Genomic DNA, 20,525 nt, shown 5'->3' with positions numbered 1-20,525 from the left:
AGGATTTTGTTTATGGATCTGTATTCTTTTCCAAAATAAATAAATAATATTGAGGGAAAAGATTAAGTGAAATATATACACTGGAACAAAGACAAGTAGCTCTGAATCTCAACACTAGTTCACCCCGAGATAAAAACAGGGCCATTTTAGCCTTTATTTTAGTCTTTTCCACTAATTCAACACTCCTCTTTACCTGTGCTGTGACCAGAAACACCACCACGTCCCCTTCCTCCTCCTGGGAACGGTGAAGCTCCAACACCAGGCGCAGAGTGGAGCAGAAGTAGCCCTTACTGTGAACGCTGTCGTACAGCACCTCCCCCGCACACGGCCCCTCCAGCTGGATCTGGGCCACCGACCAATAGGACTGGCACAGTTATTACATAATCATCTAATCGCAATCATTTGAGATAATCGCGAATAACAAAATTACTTTGTCATAATCGTCTCCATGTTGAAAAAAGTTCATACATAACTATAGCGTGCATGAATTAATAGCTGACCTACAATCTGGTCTCTGATCTACAAGCTTACAACGTGTCACAAATTGCAATTTTTTGTATACAAATAATGAATATGTCAGTAATTTCTTTGTATAATATTTCAGATATCAGATATCTTTATTCACAATGTTCCAATATTAACCCATTTAGACCTGGGAATGATTGTACAAATGCCTTCTAAATCCTGACAGTTTTCTGAAAAACCCATGTTTCTATGTCAGTGGTTTTCAAACATTTTCATGTCAAGGAACCCCAGAATTATATGTAATTGGCCTCCGACCCCCTTCTCAAAATATGTTGTTCCGGGGGGCCACCCAGAAGCAGAGATTTGAGTTAAAAACGTTCGCTATGAAAGAATATATTCAAAGATTTGCACCACATTTCCACGATTTTTCAAAAATAGCAGACCTACAGCGACCTGAGCTTGTAGATCTGCTATTCAATAGCTAAAGTATAACATTAAGCGAAATGGGTTAAGTCAACTTTAAATGTGTAATGTTGACAGCCCTACCGACGATGAGGCAGAGGCCGAGCCCCCGCAGTGGGACAGCAGTTCGGGGCTGGGACGGGTGGCCGTGAGGAGGACCACGCGGAGCTCTGGCCTCTGCAGGGCGATGTCCTTGAGCAGGCCCAGGAGCACGTCGGTGGCCACGGTCCTCTGGTGGGCCTGGTCCACCACGATCACGCCGTATCGCTCCAGCAGGGGGTCCGACATCATCTCCCTCAGCAGCATGTCGTCTGTGCAGTACCTGGAGGGGAGGGAGTGGGGTGATCTTTAGAGGTATAAGGGAAATAGCAGAAGGTAATTGTTTGCCAATATGTGGCAAACATGTTGAGGTCCGAGCAAGCGAACAGCAGCATCTACAGAAGCCTGTCTTTTTTTTTAATGTTTTTTTGTGGCTTTCGCCTTTATTTTATATTTTTTATGGAGGGACAGACAGTAGGCTGACAGGAAATGGGGAGAGAGATGGGGGGGAAGACATGCAGTAAAGGCCGTCGGGATCAGGAGTCGAACCCGCGGCACACTGCCAGACTGGCTTACCAGCCAAGGTGCCTGGACCACTGAGCCATGGCCCAGGCACAGAAGCCTGTCTACGGACACGCAGACACAGTAAAGGGCCGTTCACTCTGGAACACTACAATTATAATGATAACTATATCATTCACCATTGTATTTTTTATTTATTTTTTACAGTCGTTGAGAACTCTATCTGTCAAGACTGTCATCCACGATTTTGAAAACTATATTTAATATAGTTGTAGTTATAGTGTGAATCGCCCCCTTAAGAGATGCTCACTTTTTAATATTTGTATTCTAGTATTAATTTCTGGTCAGTAGTAGCGACTTTGGGTACAGAGAAAAGCGCTATAAAAATCTGATGTATTATTATTATAGTAGTACATCATTGTGTGTCTCAAGGCCGGGGCAAGATTTATTAACTTGTTTTTGAGTGAGCGGTATCTTGTGCAAAGCAAATTAATTAAGCATACCTCGGGGTGCTGACTGAGCCTGTAGTCTTCCGCTTTATCCTGATTAGTGTTAATTACTCTCATACTTGCGACTTGTGGTCGCTGGACTCTGTAGGCCTCGCGGCTCGCTAGGTGCCAGTTTTCCTTGCGCCCTGCTCTCCTCATTGTGTTGTGTGTCTTTTGTTCCACAGCTGACTTATGAGGGGACTAGGGATGTGGGAGTGTGACATATGGACAGACCGCATGGCTGGGCAGCTGTGCAGGAGCCCCTGAAAGAGGCCCCTTGAGTCTTTTGTTCACCTTTCTTCTCTTAAGGGGAAGAAAGCCGGGGCGGGCAGGCTCAATTGTATAGTGAGCCTTCAATATCGTGTAATTTGAAAGAGTGCAATAGGAGGGAGAGAGATAGTGAATTAAACAATTTAGTTTCACATGCAGTTATCACCTTTTTGTTTCTCTCTCTCTCTCTCTCTCTCTCCATCTCATATATCGTATATAGTATTTTTTCCTCACAAAATTGAACATTTTCATTCATTTCATAAATAATAATTAAAAAATGTCCATACATTTAAAAAAAATACTTTTAAGAAGTATAGAGACAATAGCAGATCTATGAGCTTGTCGATCTGCTATTTTCACTAGTTTTCCGGAGAGACATAAGTTATAACACATTTCTCTTTCTGGTCTCAAGCTACTGGCATAGATAGTATTTCCAGACCTGAGCACTGTGTCGTTACAGCAGCATGTTTCCAGGGGGATGCTGTAGCCCACTTCATGGCCAATGTTGACATCCATCTCATCGGCCACTCGCAGGGCAAGGTCCACTGTCTGCTGCCTGTGGCTCTGGGTACACACCACCATGCCATGCTGGTACTGGACAGACAGGCAGAACTCGGCACACCACTGGGGGATCTGCATCAAAACATTTGAAACTAGAAAAAGTGCCCTTCTGGGCACAGGTCTCCACCAGGAGGATAGGACTGTGTGAGATGTTTGGCAAAATGTTTAGGAGTAATATAAAGAAGTAATATGTTTGCCTTTGATGGCAACTGGATGATTTGAGGCATTTTGTTCCAAAAATGTGTTTTGCAAAAATCAACCTGTTGGTGGCGCTATAACAGGCCAATGTGAAAAGGGTGGGATATATTCCTCAGCCTAGTAAGAAAATGTGTGAAAGATTTGAAGTAAATTGCATGCTGCGTTCATGATTTGAGGCTTTTGTTCAAAACGGGGCAATCTTGCAAACTGTGAAAGCCAATTATAGCCAATTAGGATGGAATATGAAATATGGGACAGATCCGACTTGAGCACATGACCATAGAGATACTGTGTAACGATTGTTGAGATTTTTGGACAGAATCTGGAGGAGTAATATCCAGCAAAATGTGTTAATTCTACTGCACCTTTAAGTCACATGATTGGGTTCTTCACAGCTGCTATCTGATGAATGATTACTATATACAATTTGATTGGTTGTCTAAACCTACTGTTGTGTATTTAATGATCGTCAGCCTATTCTCAAACTATGTCTGAAGAAGGCCGAAACGTTGCTACGACTCTTAAAATAAACTTCTTGAACCAGCAAGTGGCGGTGTGCGGGTCTCTCCTCCTTCCTTAAAACGTTTGCTGTTCTGCCAGGACCTATAGGCCTACGCACCTGCTATAAAATTGAACCGGGTGTGCGGAAGTCATCCCTGATCCCTCGAATAAATTCTACCTGCATCAAAATCAGTTTAACCACTTTAACTCTACATGAGATTTTGGAAAATAGATGTGCATTTTTTTAATTCGTATTTTAACAACATGCATCTTGTATGGGGTGCCTGGCACAAAATCCTTTAAAATGTGGGTCCACGGCCAAATACATATTAATTTGGGAGTCATGTAGGCTACAGGCTTTAAATGATGAAACATGTGGAGAATGATTGGTAGCTATAGGCATAGGTAGGACAATACTCACCTGAGAACTTCTCCCAGTTTTGGCAGAGCCTATGACAGTGACAAACTGTCTGTTGATTAAAGTGTCCATGAACTCGCACTTGGCTTTCCAAACTGGCAATTCTTTCCTTTCCTTCAGCAATGTATAAAACCTCGAGGAATACGGCAGACCGTCAAATTGATTAAGCTCCAAAACGTCGTCATATTCGGCATCGCCTGCAGCTTCAGTGTCTGAATCTAGTTTCTCATCAAAGAACTCTTCCTCAGACACAGTATTCATGTCCTGTGCCATTGCCAGGGTTCTGCTCCAGCCAGGGAACTGATAAACACACCGGGATATATTGGGCAAATCCACAAGAACAAACTAAAGGTTGTTCATGCATGCCGCCTTCAGTGGAGTGCTGGGAGGCACATATGTGATCACTCCCGCAAATAAAGCCAAATGAAAAGCACCCTAAGCGGCCAGTCCATGCAGACAGTGCGATCATGTGGCTACTAATCCCTATAGTGTCCAGACAAGTGTGTTTGAACGGATGACACACGCACCGATGGAATGAGAACACGATACATGCTGGTTGTAAAAAAATAATTAATCAAACACAACAGAATGTTCGTTTTATATTTTTATACCTGAATTAATATATAAAACAAATGAGGCTATTTTAGTTATGTTTGTGAAACTATGGTTGTTGTTTATTTGATGGTTTGATGTTTTATGTTGCACTGCAAGTGGCTGAAAGGGAACGGTAGCCTATTTCATATTCTTAATATGTAGGCCTATGTAAAAGTTCATAGGGAAATTGACAAATAAAGTGATAAAGTGAGAGAGAGAGATGGGGGGGGGGGGGGGGGGGGTGTCAGGGTCACCAGAGATTTCGACCCAGGACTATTCGACCCGGACCATTCGACCCGCTCTCGACCCGCTTGGACCTGACTTTTCGACCCGGACCGCGAGAGAGAGAGACAGAGAGAGACATAGAGAGAGAGAGAGAGACAGAGACATAATAATAATAATATGTACATTGATTTACCAAACAATTATTGTGTTGGTGTTTTTATTTACCAAACAATTACAAAGCTAATGGAGGCTAATGGAGGCTAAAGGGAGCCACCCACAGAGACACAGAGACACAGGCCATCAACGATCACATTCCTAAGGCTAGCAGCCACCATCCTCATCCCCATAGCAGAGTATGACGTTTTTTGCTAGTGGGGTTTTGTGAATAATCACATGAAGTATAAAAGTATGATATATAAGAAAAGTTATAGCTATAATGGTAATGCCTTTATTGATTGTATGCTGTGATTTGAATACACTATATTTTGTCATTCAGTCATAAAGTGACGTTCAGTCTACACATTAGCAGCAGCTCTGTGTTGTCTGACAATTATTCTTGCACTCATTTTATTCTCCCATATAGAACGACACAATGTAACATAGCTCTGTTTACACAATGCTGTACCCCCCTCCAACTGTATATGTTCCCCATCTTAAATCCTGAATATGGAGAATTAGGCATCATATATGAGATGCGAATATTATAATTGGGATTTCATTTATATTGCATATTTCATCTTACTTACATTTTGTTTACAAGGTGAACCCTCTAGGGGTTACACCGTTTGTCTGTTTTCTGTTTTTATGTTTTGTGTGAGGACTGCGGATGAAAATTAGCATCTTTGCTAATCCCGGTGTATTTACGTTCATGTGACGTTCATTAATATGCTCTGTCCTGTCTAAATAAACAAATAAAGTAAAGTAAAGTAAAGATAATTCGACCCGGTAAAAACGGGTCGAACGGACTCGAATTTGCGGTTGGTCGAATAGTCCTGGGTCGAAATCTCTGGTGACCGGTGTCAGAGAGCGATAGAGAGATGTATATATGCTCACATGCAATTCCCTGACTAGGACACACGATGGCAGTGTTATTTCACCTATAATGTAGGCCTTTGCTCTATTTACATTTTCAACATTTTTGCAAAAATAAAAAGACACGAGGGTTAAAGTGGTTAAGAACGGAGATTTGCAGCCAATCATTGAGGTTTTTGAGTGGTGCAACCACTCCAAGGAACAGCAATGTCCGTGTTCAACTATGTTTGTGTGACTATGTTTGTGTGTGACTATGTGACGAGCACCAGTCAGTACCAATGAGTACCAAAAGTGGCGCTGTTGTGCCAGAAACGGAGAGAGAGAGATAATGCTGCACTGTTGCCTGCTAATGAGAGAGAGAGAGAGAGAGAGAGGGGGGGGGGGGATTTGCACCACTGAGTTCACACGGGTGTGATTTTTAGTAGTTAAGCCCGTTTCTCAATCTGATGTTTTGCGGGTGAACTAGACATAATAGTCACGTTATGTACTGAACACATGCATTATATAGGGTTGGGGCTCCACACGAATACCTGGCTGGGGCATGGATGACTGGCTCTCTCTCTTGGCTGCTGAATGAGGCCAACTAGGCTTACAATACATGCATGACCTGGCATGGCTGTGAGGTGAGATTAGCAAACACTGACAAGGTGTTTATGAAGATTCATTGATACATTTCTACCCATGCTCTAACATATTAATACATTTACCAAAATGATGTCCTCCTATTTTTGCAGAATTATCACAAATGCACATTTGTGATAGTTGGACATTGAACTTCTTTAACCACTTAACACAAACAATTCTAAATTATTTTCACAAGCCGCCAGCTGCAAGCTTGACAAATCATGAAATTGTTTGATCGGATGACATTGTTGAATGGTTGATGCCTTTTTTTCCTTTTTTTTTTCCAGACACATGAGTGACAAATAACCTTTCCACTCTTTGACCTCAAAGTGTGGGTGTAAGTTGTCCTTGGAGACTCTGATCCAAGATTGTGGTTTTCACACTAATGGTTTAGATTGGTGATAGAGGAGACTGGCCTCCAGCGAATCACTCAAGGCAAGGGCAACTTCACCCTGAGTAATATATGGTGAGAAAGAGAAGGGACCACAGCAGAGGCATGTTTTCAGTGGCGTCTGCAGTAGCCAGTGCAAGCTGGCAGGTGGCAGTGTTAACCCATTTTGACCTGAGATCAGATTCTAAAAATGTCTTCTACATCCTGACAGTTTTCTGAAAAAGCTATGGTTCTATGTCAGTGGTTCTTCGATTTTTCAAAAATAGCAGACCTACAAGCTCGTGAGCTTGTAGGTCTGCTATTTTTCAATAGCTAAAGCATAACATAATGCTAACACCAAAAGGGGTTCCCGCCCAAACTACAAGGAGCTGACCAGTGCAGTTGCATAATGGACAGTAAAGCAATGTACTGTGCATTTGCCTGTGGTTCATTAATAAGTCTAATTATTTAGGCAACAAAGTCTTATGCACACCTGTATGCTCTGAGGCGGGTGCGTAGGCAGGCCTGAAGAAGGTCTTAATTTGACCGAAACGTTGCCTATAAATAAAGTTTCTATTGCAAGTGCAGACGGTGTGCTGGTCTTTGTGCACTTTTTTCATGATAACATGACAATAAAAAGTCACATTTGTGTTTGCTAGACAGATGAGAGTGCTGTCCACTGTTAAAAGTGGTGTATGTGATGTTTATTCTTTTATTTTTTAAAGTGATGGCTCTATATTCCGATAGCGATCATTGATATACAGTGTTTGTTCAGTAACAGGAATCTCTGCGTCTCTCCGGCATTTTAGTAAAAGACAATAAACGTTCAATGGTCGGGATACCAATTTGATCCAATCAGGAGAGAGTAGCCTACCCCGCAAAAAAACCCAGCTTCAGTTTACTGGTTCCAATTTTGTCTGCTCATTTCTTTGTGTCCTCACACTTGTTCATCCTGATTGTGTTAAATAGCTCTATATTCAGATACCATAGTAATGTTTTTTCTTACCCTTTCCTTTCCTTTCTGTCCGTTTCAGTTATGCATCCTCATGACTGACCGGGTAATTTGTGTTTGTAATTTGTGTTTTCCGATTGCATGACAGTGTGGCCCGTCCTGAGGCCAGTCCATAGGGCATGCATGCTCATTAGGAAGATTAATGAGCATGAATATGTTGCGAGCCGTACTCCATAATGTCTAGACCAATGGAACAAATAAGTGATTCCACACACACAGCGAAATCCTGAGTGTTACGCTGTAGCCGTATTTTATACTTCATCGTATACAACAATGTCTTGCAGGCAAAAATAGCAGAACAAGCTCACACCGCGTTTGACACATTGTGAGCTTGTGGATCTGCTATTTTAATTATTAGTGGGAACTTTAACCCATTCAGGCCCGACGTCAACATTTAAAAAAATGTCTTCTAAATCATCAATTTTCTGAAAGATTTGAGGCACATTTTAACGATTTTTCAAAAATAGCAGATCTGCTATTTTTCAATAGCTAAATTATAACATGTATGTAACACCAAAAGGGGTTCCCGCTCGAAATGGGTTAAGGTTACCGGTAGTTAAACACAGACATTTGCAGCGAGATCAGTTCCAAACCCCTTCTATATCAATATGAAGAAAACATTAGGATGCAATTTGTTCAAGAAAGAATGGTATTGCATTGCCACAGTAAAGTACAGTCACATACATACAGTCAGTGACAAGATGTGATCTAACTACAGTACATTATGAGCAGTGACACAGCATATTTTGTGGATTTTTGAGTGGTGCAACCACTCCAAGGAACAGCAATGTCCGTGTTAACCTATGTGACTATGTGACTATGAGTACCAGTAGGGGCAAAAGTGGCGCTGTTGTGCCAGAAACAGAGAGAGAGATAGTGCTGCACTGTTGCCTGCTAATGACAGAGAGAGAGAGAGAGAGAGAGAGAGAGAGAGAGAGAGAGAGAGAGAGAGAGAGAGAGAGAGAGAGAGAGAGAGAGAGAGAGAGAGAGAGAGAGAGGCAAGGGGAGAGGGGAGTTGCACCACTCAGTTCACACGGGTGTGATTCTTTTGTTTATGGTCTTGTTTATGAATGCAAACAGTAAGCAATCTGAGAAGAACTTTTATTTGGCTCTGAGATTTCACCATTCAACTTCAAGTCTCACAGTTACTCTACCCCATGAAGTTTAGCCTGAACCGGTTATCTCCGGCTCAAATGTGATTCGACTTCATAAAATAAAATAAAATGCAGTTATTCATTGTCCATTGTTACATCTGGCATCTGTTCATTGCAATTCTATCACTGCAACTGTAAAAATCAATCAAAACAAAAACATGATTACCGACACACAATATTTACACTGTACAATGACCTTGAAGTTTGAACACATTTCATTTATGCAAGTCAACATACAGTATTCGTAGGTTCTACACATGGCGTTACAATGAACATAGACAGTACTAACAAATACTTTCCATTGAAGAGCAATAGGTCTACCTGTAAGCTATCTGTAAGTGTTGCGATCACATCCAAATACCTCAGAAAGTAAATACTTGTCGACTACATATAATAATGTAATGTCATTATTCAACAAATCACTGATGCAAGTTTGTAGTGTGACTTAGTCATTGCACAGTGGTGAGACGAAATCCGCTGCATTTGGGATCATTCATCATCATCATTGGATCATCAAAGTTCGATGCTGACAGCAAAATTCATTGAAACAATACATAAAAAAGATGTACACTTACTCTACAGAGTTTCTTAAAAGACGAAACAACCTTGTTCTCACCATGAAAAATTATCTCTCTCGTTACAGAAATGCATCAAGGAAAAGTGCCAAAATCAATGTGCAAAGCCAAATTCCAGTTTCAACCGAACAACGTTTAAGATGTAATGGTAGAATAGTCGCCATAGTCCACATGGAATATTACAAACATAAAAAACAACAGAAACAAATAAATATCTCACCAACATGGTCTAGGTGTTAATTGGAACGCTTACAGCAATGAAGTCATCAGTCTTGGCTCCACAAAACTCAAGTATCAATGTGCAGACATCATGGGGTTAACGTTGCATTGTTTGGTGTTGCTGTAATTCTCTGGAACGCGATCCTTCTCCTGTCAGGTCGGTTTCCAGTGTGCAGCCGGTGCTGGGAGCTGGGCTACATGTTACAGAGAGATGCCAGCAAATACCCAGAGCTGCATGTCACCGGCTGTCTAAAACGGGTGAAGTCTCCATCTTTCAAGTTTGCACACTTCTCCTCCAACATGCACTTATAAGGGAAATGCAAGAACCTTGACTAGTTGTCAAACTGTTAAATGAGCTCAGATTTATGACATGATGAAGCCTTCAAGGTTAGTTAGAGAGGGCTTTTATGCCAGGCCAAAACCTGTATTTGATTCTATTTTAGATATGAACAGCATGGCCACAAACTACGAATATTACAAAGAAGGACAGCCGTGTGTCCATCCAATTTCACGGCGGGAAATACATTTATGTGAATGTATACTGTGTAATAGTTTGAGTATGCATCCAAATGAACCAGATGCTTTGGAGTGTAATTCATGGTAATCCCATGAAACGTATAATAATGAAAGCTGTAATGGCCATTTTCAGTCCCTTAATTCTGCTTAGAGGACTGCAAATGACACAGATGACTTGCTGAATTGTGCTCCATTTCCCTTTCTCATCAAACTGGTTCAAAAAACTAACTTTTTTTGTCTTTCAATTATCAAAGCAACTTCACACATTATAAAATCACACATTTCAGTATTTCTTCCCTAGATACAGTAAAAAAAAAAAAAAAAAACATTTTAAGACAAGAAAACAAAGAATTCCCTAGACAACATCATAATTTACTTTTCAGTTTTCTTTGACTCTTTAAGTTGGGGTTAAGTCGATGTTGTTCAAAAGGGTCAGTCCGAGACGAGAGTGCCCTGTGCACAAAGAAATAATAAATATCAAAGTTAAATAGTTTCTTAGGTACCTGAGCGAGGATAACATAGCACCTTAACGGAGGCATGGCACCGAGGTGTTGATGTTAAGCCTTTCCCTCGAACTCCAGTGACCCTTCCGGCTCCGTGGAAGGTCTTAAAAGAGTCTTGTAGTGCAAATAAAGGAGGTTCTGACTCTCCGTCCATCTTTTAGGCGTGCTCTTTTCCACTAAAACGCTGCAAGATCAGCCAGTCCTATTGAGTCTTTGGCGGTCTGAAGGGTAACTTGGGCGCAGGCCTGAAACATAAACACACAAAGCGAGAAGATGGTTTGATATTTATTCAGTAATCTGCCCAAAAATACCACTACGCATCATTATCCCATTTTGGGCGGGAACCCCTTTTGGTGTTTTAAACATTACGTTATAATTTAGCTATTGAAAAATAGCAGATCTACAAGCTCATAGCGCTTGTAGGTCTGCTATTTTTGAAAAATCGTGAAAATATTTATTTCAGAAAACTGGAGGATTTAGAATAATTTTTTTAAATTTTGAGGTCAGGCCTAAATTAGCCTCGGAAACCCAGACGTTTTTATTTCCAGGGAGGGGAGAAAAAAAAAGTCTGGGTCTGAGTCCACTTCAACAAGCCTATCTCACAGAATTTCCCCGCCCCCTTAATACGCCCCCTTTCCAAGTTAGTGGTGATAGCGTGACGTCACTCCATAGACACTACATGTTAACCGAGGTAATTTAAGAAGTCTACAACTTTTGTTTTCTCAAGGTAAGGTTTGTTCTATCTGTTCGACCTGATTTACCATCTTGTTTGCTTCATAATAATATTGGTCTGTCACATTTTTACATTAGAAAATGTACTTAGATTCTCCAGAGAAAAAAAACGTGTAAATGCTCATGTTAAAGACACCACTATTTACCGGAAGTGGGCGTGGAAAGCGGGCTGTGAGATAGGCCTATTCGGCATAGAGTAGCGCAAACGTCGATCACTCTTTGCTGATTTCTGATCGTCTGCACCTTTGTTAAATTGACACACACGCACAGTTCCAGGCTAGGCCTAAATGGGTTATGGGCTCAAAGAACCTGGAAGCGATATATAGTCAACAACATCTGTGCGTCTTCGTTACCAGCCACAGAGTATAGCAGGTTCACATTACAAGCTCCATAAACAGTGCACATCAACTTACAACCATTAATCCATTGAGACCTGGAACGCATCCATGTCACGTTAGCGTTTAACCACATTAACCATTAACCCATTTTGGGGCGGGAACCCCTTTTGGTGTTTTAAACATTATGTTATAATTTAGCTATTGAAAAATAGCAGATCTACAAGCTCATAGCGCGCCACCGAGTGGCGCGCTATGAACTTGTAGGTCTGCTATTTTTGAAAAATCGTTAAAATGTGCCTCAAATCTTTCCGAAAATTGTCATGATTTAGAAAACTTTTTTTTTTATATTTCGACGTCAGGCCTGAATGGGTTAAAAAAGTTACAGCCTGATGTTTTTATGCCTAGTGGTAATTGCGTTCTATTGTGACTCAGCCTGAAATGCCCCTTTTTTACCCTAAAAAGCACTAAACCGAACAAATAAAACCCACTGATGTAATAACACATCAAAGAGGTGTGATCTGCTCCACATTCATCCACCATGATGTCAACGGCGCATTGGTAGGACTCGAGTATGTTGTCAAGTACTAGGGCATTCACTTCTAGTTATTTTTACTAGTTGACTAGTTGCCTAGTTTACTAGTCGACTAGTCGACTAGTTGTTTAAGAAAAACCCTTTTTTGTTTTGGAAATAAATATTTGTACATTTAAAAACGATGTACATTGGTGACTATAACTATAATCTACCTGATCTTGAGGCCTACAAAATTGGGGGGAAAAAATGTAAAAAATAAAAAAAACGTTACTAGTTGGTACTAGTCAACTAGTACCAACAAGGTCGACTAGTGGATTTAGTTGCTTAATGCCCTATCAAGTACTAGACTAAAGTATTCAAAAGTACAAATGATCAGAATACATTTTCGTTTTTATTATCAATGCATTGCTGTATTTCTTTTATATAGCTGATCTACTAGCTCATTGGGGTTGTGAGCTAGTAGATATTTCCACTATTTGAATTAGGGCTTTATTTTTACACAGAGTGCCCGGATCCTCCGTTCTTTTTAATACAACATTGTAAAAACAAAATGTACTGAAGTACAGCACTCAAGTAAATGTACTTAACCCATTTAGGCCTGACGTCAAAATTTAAAAGAATTCTTCTAAATCTGAAATACATTTTCACGATTTTTTAAAAATAGCAGATCTACAAGCTCGTAGCGCGCCACCGAGTGGCGCGCTACGAGCTTGCTACGAGCTTGTAGGTCTGCTATTAGATTTTTTCAATAGCTAAAGCATAACATAATGCTAACACCAAAAGGGGTTCCCGCCCAAAATGTACTTAAAGGCTGACCTGCTTGGTAGAGGGACGGTTGGGGGCGGCCTGGGCACTGATGGGATGGGGATAGGGCGAGGTCCAACGCCAGGAAGGTGGACGCCAACTTTAGCGGGACTGTTACCCAGCCGAGCGCTCCTTCCCAGTGGGTCAGCAGGCAGAGGCTTCTGGGGCGGCCTGGGCTTCTCGAAGTCCTGACAAAACACAGGACAAGTTCTGTTCAACTGTCAACGTAGACAGTCTGCAGTCTCGTATCGAATGAGAATGTTGGAAATCGAATAGAGCCATCATAATGTCCAGTTAAAGATAATGTTCTATATTTCATTCCATTACAGTATTCCATTACATTAATAAATACAGTATACATTTCTAATATAGACATCCTTAATTTGCTTGGATTTATACATAAAATACAATTCACGACAGGCTCAAGATTAGAATTTGTTTTGACAGTTAAGTTCAACGTGAAAAAACAAAAAAAACGGGTCAGACCGGGCGGGAACGCAGTAGAGCTGAAGCTTGTATGGGCATTGTATGTGAAATGGTTGTTTTTGTCAGGTGAAACCTGACCTATATCCTCTCGGTTTTCTACGAGGACCTTTTGCGCGACCTAGTCCTGATTGGCTGGCTTGAGTCTGACCCTATGCCGCTTAAGCCAATGGGAGACTGACCCTTAGAGTATATTAATAGAGACGTCACCGGATTTCTCCTCCCATCCACTTGCATTGAGTTGCTCACCCAGCGCCTGAGGCATTCTGGGATTGCTTATGGGCCAGACGTGAAAGCGCTGGGCCGTTGACGATCATTGCGCGCGTTCACGTATGAAACATAGCGTTCACGTATGAAACATAGCGTTCACGTATGAAACATAGCGCTCACGTATGAAACATAGCGCTCACATGTGATGGGCCCATACGTGAACGTGCGCAATGCGTTATACTGGCTCGAGCTGCAATACCACTTTCGACCACAATGTATTTTTCGCCTCAGGGTTTCCTCTCGGTGACGTCACTATTATATTTATACTCTAAGGTCTGACCCCACGGCGCCTAAGCCAACGGGAGTCTGACCCCATACTCTGCTGAAATGCAGCTGAAACGCTGCCAGCCAATCGCGTAGTAGCAACCTAGTCATGATTGGCTGCCTCCTAAGCTATGACACGTGCAAAGCGGAAGACCACACTCTGCAACCATAGACATATAAAGGTAGTTATATCTTCCGGCTCTGTGGCGCGTGTCAACATTGAAGGCACAATTTTCCCGAGATTCCTTGCGAAGCGTGTGTAATGCAAGCTCCTTAAAATAAAATAAAATATTAAAAACAGAAATCAGGCACGCTTCATTTGGCTCAAGCCTGCTTCTGACAGCAAGCCTGTTTTAAAAACACCCAGATGCAACGTGTGACGCGTCTACGGTTTGCAGAAATGTACAATGGCAAAAAACTTTTTCTCTGGCAATTGCGTCAGGCTTCGTAGTTCGCACACTTGCCCGAGCATGGTCCAAGGTTGACGAAGACAATGCCAACGCAAAGTTGGACAAAATATAAACAAACATGATACAGAATATTTTAATGATATCGTGGTATTATTATAGTCACTGGTAAGTAGCCATAGTATAAGTAGGATAATCACAATCAAAGGACGAAGCACTCTGCAGAGTAAAATCCGCCCTCCACACAGACAGAATGCATTGTTTTTCAATAACCCCACGATTGGCAGTTGATGATCCTTTACTTGCACAACTGGACTTGGTCTGATTGTCACTGCTCTCTAAACCACTCTAATCAGACAGCTTTATATTAAAATTCACACACACCCTCCAGAATGTCTCAGCTCAACAGGTTTGCATCATTAAGAGTCGAAGAAACTGGAACTTTTCACCAATCAGGGGCCTTGTATTGTTTCGCATGCGAGAACTAATCTGCATCTAAAGCATTTCTTTAGAAGAACATCATTAAGGCACGTTGCGCTTCCACCCTGTACTTGAAAATAATGAACGATTAGGGACTTTTCAACAAACAAACTAAATGCAAATGAGCCATCCTCCTGAAATGAAAAGGCAGCACACGTCTCTCACTAGAGGGCAGTGTGTTATAAGTATGATTCCCACACTGCTCGTCTTCGCCACCTGTGTGCCAGCGTTGAGGAGAGTCTGAGTGAGGTGCCATCATGTGTTACTAATCTACAGTGAGGAGGGGGAGGGAATGACAAACATCTGTTACCAGCAGCACAGCTGCTCACACACACACACACACACACACACACACACACGCGCGTATCACACATATGATACGGACTAAATCTAATAAAAGTTTTGACCAAATACCTTGATATCAATATTGCAAAGTAATATCAACTTTCTTTTTAATTATTATAACATGCGCACGCACGCTATGATACAGACTAAATCTAATAAAAGTTTTGACCAAATACCTTGATATCAATATTGCGAAGTAATATGCGCGTGCGCGCGCACGCACGCACGCACGCACGCACGCACGCACACACGCACACACGCACACACACACACACACACACACACACACACACACACGAGAGAGAGAGAGAAATGGGATAAACCTCGAGCAAATGATGTTGACAGAGAGAAGTTCCACACATCATGCATGCATAACGGTGAGAGATCGTAGTACGTTGGACTCGGGGACATTATCTGTGACCACAGCTGAGAGAAGTGACTGACTGAGGTGCATCGATACAACCACGCGCTGTCACAGACACATCCAACTGTGTTGTAACGGATCTCCACGGCAGCACATTTCGATGTGTGCACAGCAGTCGTGTGACGGTGGTTTCCACTTGAGTAACCAAATAACTTCACTCACGGGGAGGGATCACATGATCCATGCACGCACTCACTCACGCACGCAACACTGTTGCCATGTCCTCTTATTATAAGTAACTTTTGGCTTTTTTGGTAGTTGCATATAAGTTTGCATTTTTTTGGGCTTGAAACACGCACGCACGCACGCGCACGCACGCACGCACGCACGCACGCACGCACGCACGCACGCACGCACGCACGCACGCACGCACGCACGCACGCACGCACGCACGCACGCACGCACGCACGCACGCACGCACGCACGCACGCACGCACGCACGCACGCACGCACGCACGCACGCACGCACGCACACACACACACACACACACACACACACACACACACACACACACACACACACACACACACACACACACACACACACACACACACACACACACACACACACACACACACACACACACACACACACACACACACACACACACACACACACACACACACACGATTAAGTTTACCGAGGGCGGATTAAAAATACAAAATGTGACATACAGCTGTAGATTGGAAAGCTGTGAGCAGTTGGAGGCATAATGTCACTCAGGGTCATTTCAATTATCCTCTCAAATCAAAGATTTCAATGACAAGGGACTACGTAAAAAGAAAAACACGTTCGACAGCTCAATGCACAAAGTGAGTTACTGTTCGTTCAACTCGGTACAGAAATAACTGAGTGGGAGTTTCAATAAAAACAAGAAAAAAAACCCCAGCTGAAAATGAACAATTCTCAACAGAGATGCTTTAGCTACACATTATTATACGGTATGTAATATTCATAGGCTAATTAAGGTGCATTGCAGTAGCGTCTGAGACTACAACTAATCAAAAAGCCTTGCCCTCTGATCAAGGTTTCTAGTGGTGTCCCCCACCCACACACACCCAAAGAGATATAGATTCCTGTCAAGATTTAATCACACAGAAATGCCCTTGCACCTTGAGACTGGGAGGTATAGAGGAGTTACAGAAGAAGAACGTATTTGCACCTATTGTGATATAAATGATATTGAGAATGAGTTCCATTTTCTTTTCTATTGCCCGTTGTATCATGAGCTACGTCAAAAGTTATTTAACAGATGTAAAAATATAGATTTTTTTGTGGTTAAGTGATGCAGAGCGACTAAGATGGATTTTCGAACAGAAGATATTTGCATTAGCAGAATATATAGAGAAAGCTTGGGACATACGGACAAAGAAAACTTATGTGATGTATTTTATTTTTATGTTTTTGCTTATTTCTGTTTTTGTTTTTATCAAATACTTGGTGTAGCTCAGGGATGCCCAAAAGGTAGATCGCGATCTACCAGTAGATCACAAAGGCTGTGCAGGTAGATCACATGACATGACCCTTTTATATTTAATGTAATTTTTTTGGATCTGGCCACTTGAATTAAGGTGACTTGATTGTTTGACATCAAAAGGGCCTGTCAGCTCAAACCCACAATGCAATACTTTGTTTTCAAGAGTGTTGCTGTGCACAAAAACGTCTGTAGCATTACAAATTAAATACAAAAAAACCCTATACCTATTCAATTTCTCCCCCTCTATTTCCCATTCCAAGAGCATTAGTCTTATATGTAATGCCAGCTCCGCTATTCCAAAGCCCCATCAGGTACATATTTAAACTATTTTCAGCAACGGTATAATATTTTCGGTAGGTAGATCCTGTTGAGCTGGTCATTTTGAAAGTAGCTCTCAAGTAAAAAATGTGTGGGCACCCCTGGTGTAGCTTCTGTGTGGGAAGTGAACGTGATATTGTTTATTTATGTTGTTGGTGTCTTATAATCCCGTAAGGGATGGGTCTTAACGACAAGACACGGAAATAAAAAATAATTCATTCATTCACAGAACGAGATGTACCTTACAGCAAGAACGAGATGTACCTTACAGAAGAACCATCTTTTCCCCAGAACCATGTTTTATGGTTCTAGAAAGAACCCACTCAAACCCTATACTTTACAGTATCTGGTATCTTCCAGGGCTCTGTACTTGGTCCTCTCCTATTTCCCTACGTCTCTTTGTCAAGCACTTTCACACTGAACATTCTAAATAGGTCCACATGTATTTCCTGTGCATTAAATCAGTGGTTGACAGGAAATAAAGTTGAACCCAAGCTGTTCCCTAGCAACTCAATTCCAATAACAAGGTCTTTAGAGGCAAAACTAATAAGAAAGAGAGAAAAAAAGCTACAAATGTTCATTAAAAACCTTGACATCTGCCGGAATAAATGACCTCTGCAACAAGGCCGCATTTAGTTGTGCACAATGTGCAATGAATGCAGGCGTATAGCGTGGATCAAATGATTGACTGGACAAATTAGCATTGCGGCCGCAGCGGGGGAGGTGGGGGTGGTTACTGTACAGGTGAGTTACTGTTCGTTCAACTCGGTACAGAAATAACTAAGTGGGAGTTTCAATAGAAAACAAGAAAAAAACCCAGCTGAAAATGAAAGGGCTGCCAAAGTAGGCTATCTTTTGTTGTTTTTCTTGTTTTTTCGCCCCCTCTCTTCAAAGTTAGACTGGGCCCGCGTGGCCCAATGGACCCTAAGCCGGTGAATGAATGTACTTCTAAGAGTAAGACCATTCAAAATACTAAATAAAAGATGGCATTCACAATGTAGAGCAGTCTGCAGCTTAGTTCTACTTCTCTTTTCAACGGTGACCTCTAAAGAGTTGGGAACTGAAGCATGTATCTATTATACAATTGAAAACATGTACGCAACCCAATACCCAAAGTCACCAGCTACTACGCCACTGACACGCTGGGTGCCGAAGCCGAAGCAGGAGCAACACACACTGCAACAACACGACTTACCCTCCGCGTCGATCCACGGCTATCTCCTCATGTCGCGCCCCACGCCCACACTCAACACCACCCGCGTAAAAATTGTCATTGCACTGCCACTAAAGCCGGCTCCCGTCCACACTCACAAACAATATCAATATCAATAATAAACACAAACACGCCACAAGCACCGACACCCCCGCCTAATTTGTTGCCACGTCTATGACAACAAGCCCAGAAATAATGCCATTCAACACGCTACTTACACACACTACCACTCGCTTACAATACGCGGACCTGGCAACACTACATCCCCTCTCCCATTTGCTCAAAGCCAACCACGTCACCCACGACAGTTTTTCTGTTACGTCCGATTGCAACACCGGAAGTTACATGCTACACACACACACATTAGAAGAACAACACGAACACAACACTACTCACACACACACGGGCCACTGTTGCCAGGTCTATGAAAACAGGCCCAGAAACAAGCAAACAGACCCAGAAACAAAGCCTTTCACCACGCTACTTACACACACTACAACTCGCTTACAATTCACGACCCTGGCAACATTGTTCCCCGTCTTCCACAACACACACAGTCCCACACACACACACACACACATTCGGACTTGGATGGACAGCGGCGCGATTACATACATACACCGTTTAATTCATGCAAACACGACAATTGCACCACCAGTTTCATTAATGTAAACACGACAATTGCGCGACCCGTTTAATTAATGGAAACATGACAACTGCGACGCACCGACGCGCATGGATTCTCTGTGTGTGTGTGTGTGTGTGTGACTGTGTGTGTGTGCGTGCGTGCGGGGTGCCTCTGCATTGGAGTGTTTATGTCAGTCAGCGATGCGATCCGTTGTTATTCAGCCAGGAAAACAATCTAAACATTATATACTAACGTCAGCATCGGCCAGATTAACACACACAAGCGTTATTAGTTGAGTTTTCTTATTGAAGTGCCTCTGAATTGTAACCGTGTGTTTATGTCAGTCAGCGATGCGATCCGTACCAGCACCATACGCACGGACTGGAGAGAGGCGAAGTGTTTCTCTCCCTTCGCCTCATGTCGCCCTCATTGTAACTACAAATATTGTTCCCGAACAAACAATGTGGGGTCACTGCAATCCGCAATCCAAAAGATTGTAGCCCTACTATAATGCAGTCAAGGTCCCCCAAAAAATATACTACAGTATGTTCTGCTCCATTCTCAACATCTTTTGCTCTCCAAAAACAGTAATTTATTGTAAGTAAACAAAAACAGTCAAAAGCAGTTTCATGTCTGCTTATTTTCATTTACATTAACTTTCTTTGATGTGAAAATACAACACATAATAATAATACCCATCCGTTACTACATGTCAACACACACACACACACGCACACACACACACACACACACACATTGAACAGCCTGCCGGCAAACAAAAGTAGAAGAAGAAGAACAACAACACACCGCACACTGATTCTAACTTGGATGGAGAGCGCCGCGATTACATACACAGTTAAAATCATGCAAACACGAACATTGCGCAAACGACTGCGTCGACTAGGGCATTAACATAAAAATCGATTAGTCGACTAGTCGACTAGCAAAACGGTAGTCGACACTGTAAATCAAAAATCGAGTAATCGTTAATATTATTTTTAATATTTGTTATGATTATTATTATTTTTTTACAGCAGACATGCAGCTGTGAGCTCTGTTGT

At 42.0% G+C, this 20,525-nt stretch overlaps 2 protein-coding genes across 4 annotated transcripts in view; both read right to left on the bottom strand.

Moving 5' to 3' along the window:
- Positions 1 to 4,392, bottom strand: part of LOC306930962 (putative pre-mRNA-splicing factor ATP-dependent RNA helicase DHX32) — a 38,858-nt gene extending 34,466 nt beyond the window's left edge. For 2 of the 3 annotated variants that reach the window (XM_079512096.1, XM_079512097.1), the window contains exons 1-4: positions 3,928 to 4,392; positions 2,686 to 2,879; positions 1,012 to 1,249; positions 194 to 343 (exon numbers count right to left, since the gene is read on the bottom strand). In XM_079512096.1, the coding sequence (XP_079368222.1) occupies positions 194 to 343; positions 1,012 to 1,249; positions 2,686 to 2,879; positions 3,928 to 4,197 (852 nt within the window). In that variant the 5' untranslated portion in view covers positions 4,198 to 4,392. Of the gene's footprint in view, positions 1 to 193; positions 344 to 1,011; positions 1,250 to 2,685; positions 2,880 to 3,370; positions 3,477 to 3,927 lie in introns of those variants that run through there. The other variant, XM_079512098.1, reaches the window with a different exon arrangement.
- Positions 4,393 to 8,870: 4,478 nt separating this feature from the next.
- Positions 8,871 to 20,525, bottom strand: part of adam12b (ADAM metallopeptidase domain 12b) — a 163,472-nt gene continuing 151,817 nt past the window's right edge. Inside the window, exons 22-23 of the mRNA XM_079511702.1 lie at positions 13,167 to 13,342; positions 8,871 to 10,993 (exon numbers count right to left, since the gene is read on the bottom strand). Coding sequence (XP_079367828.1) covers positions 10,951 to 10,993; positions 13,167 to 13,342 — 219 coding nt within the window. The 3' untranslated portion in view covers positions 8,871 to 10,950. The remainder of the gene's footprint in view (positions 10,994 to 13,166; positions 13,343 to 20,525) is intronic.

This window comes from Electrona antarctica (genome assembly GCF_951216825.1).
Source record: "Electrona antarctica genome assembly, chromosome: 10".
Classification (NCBI taxonomy): Eukaryota; Metazoa; Chordata; class Actinopteri; order Myctophiformes; family Myctophidae; genus Electrona; species Electrona antarctica.
Note: the sequence above shows the minus strand (reverse complement) of the source record. Positions and strands in the feature narration are given on the sequence as shown.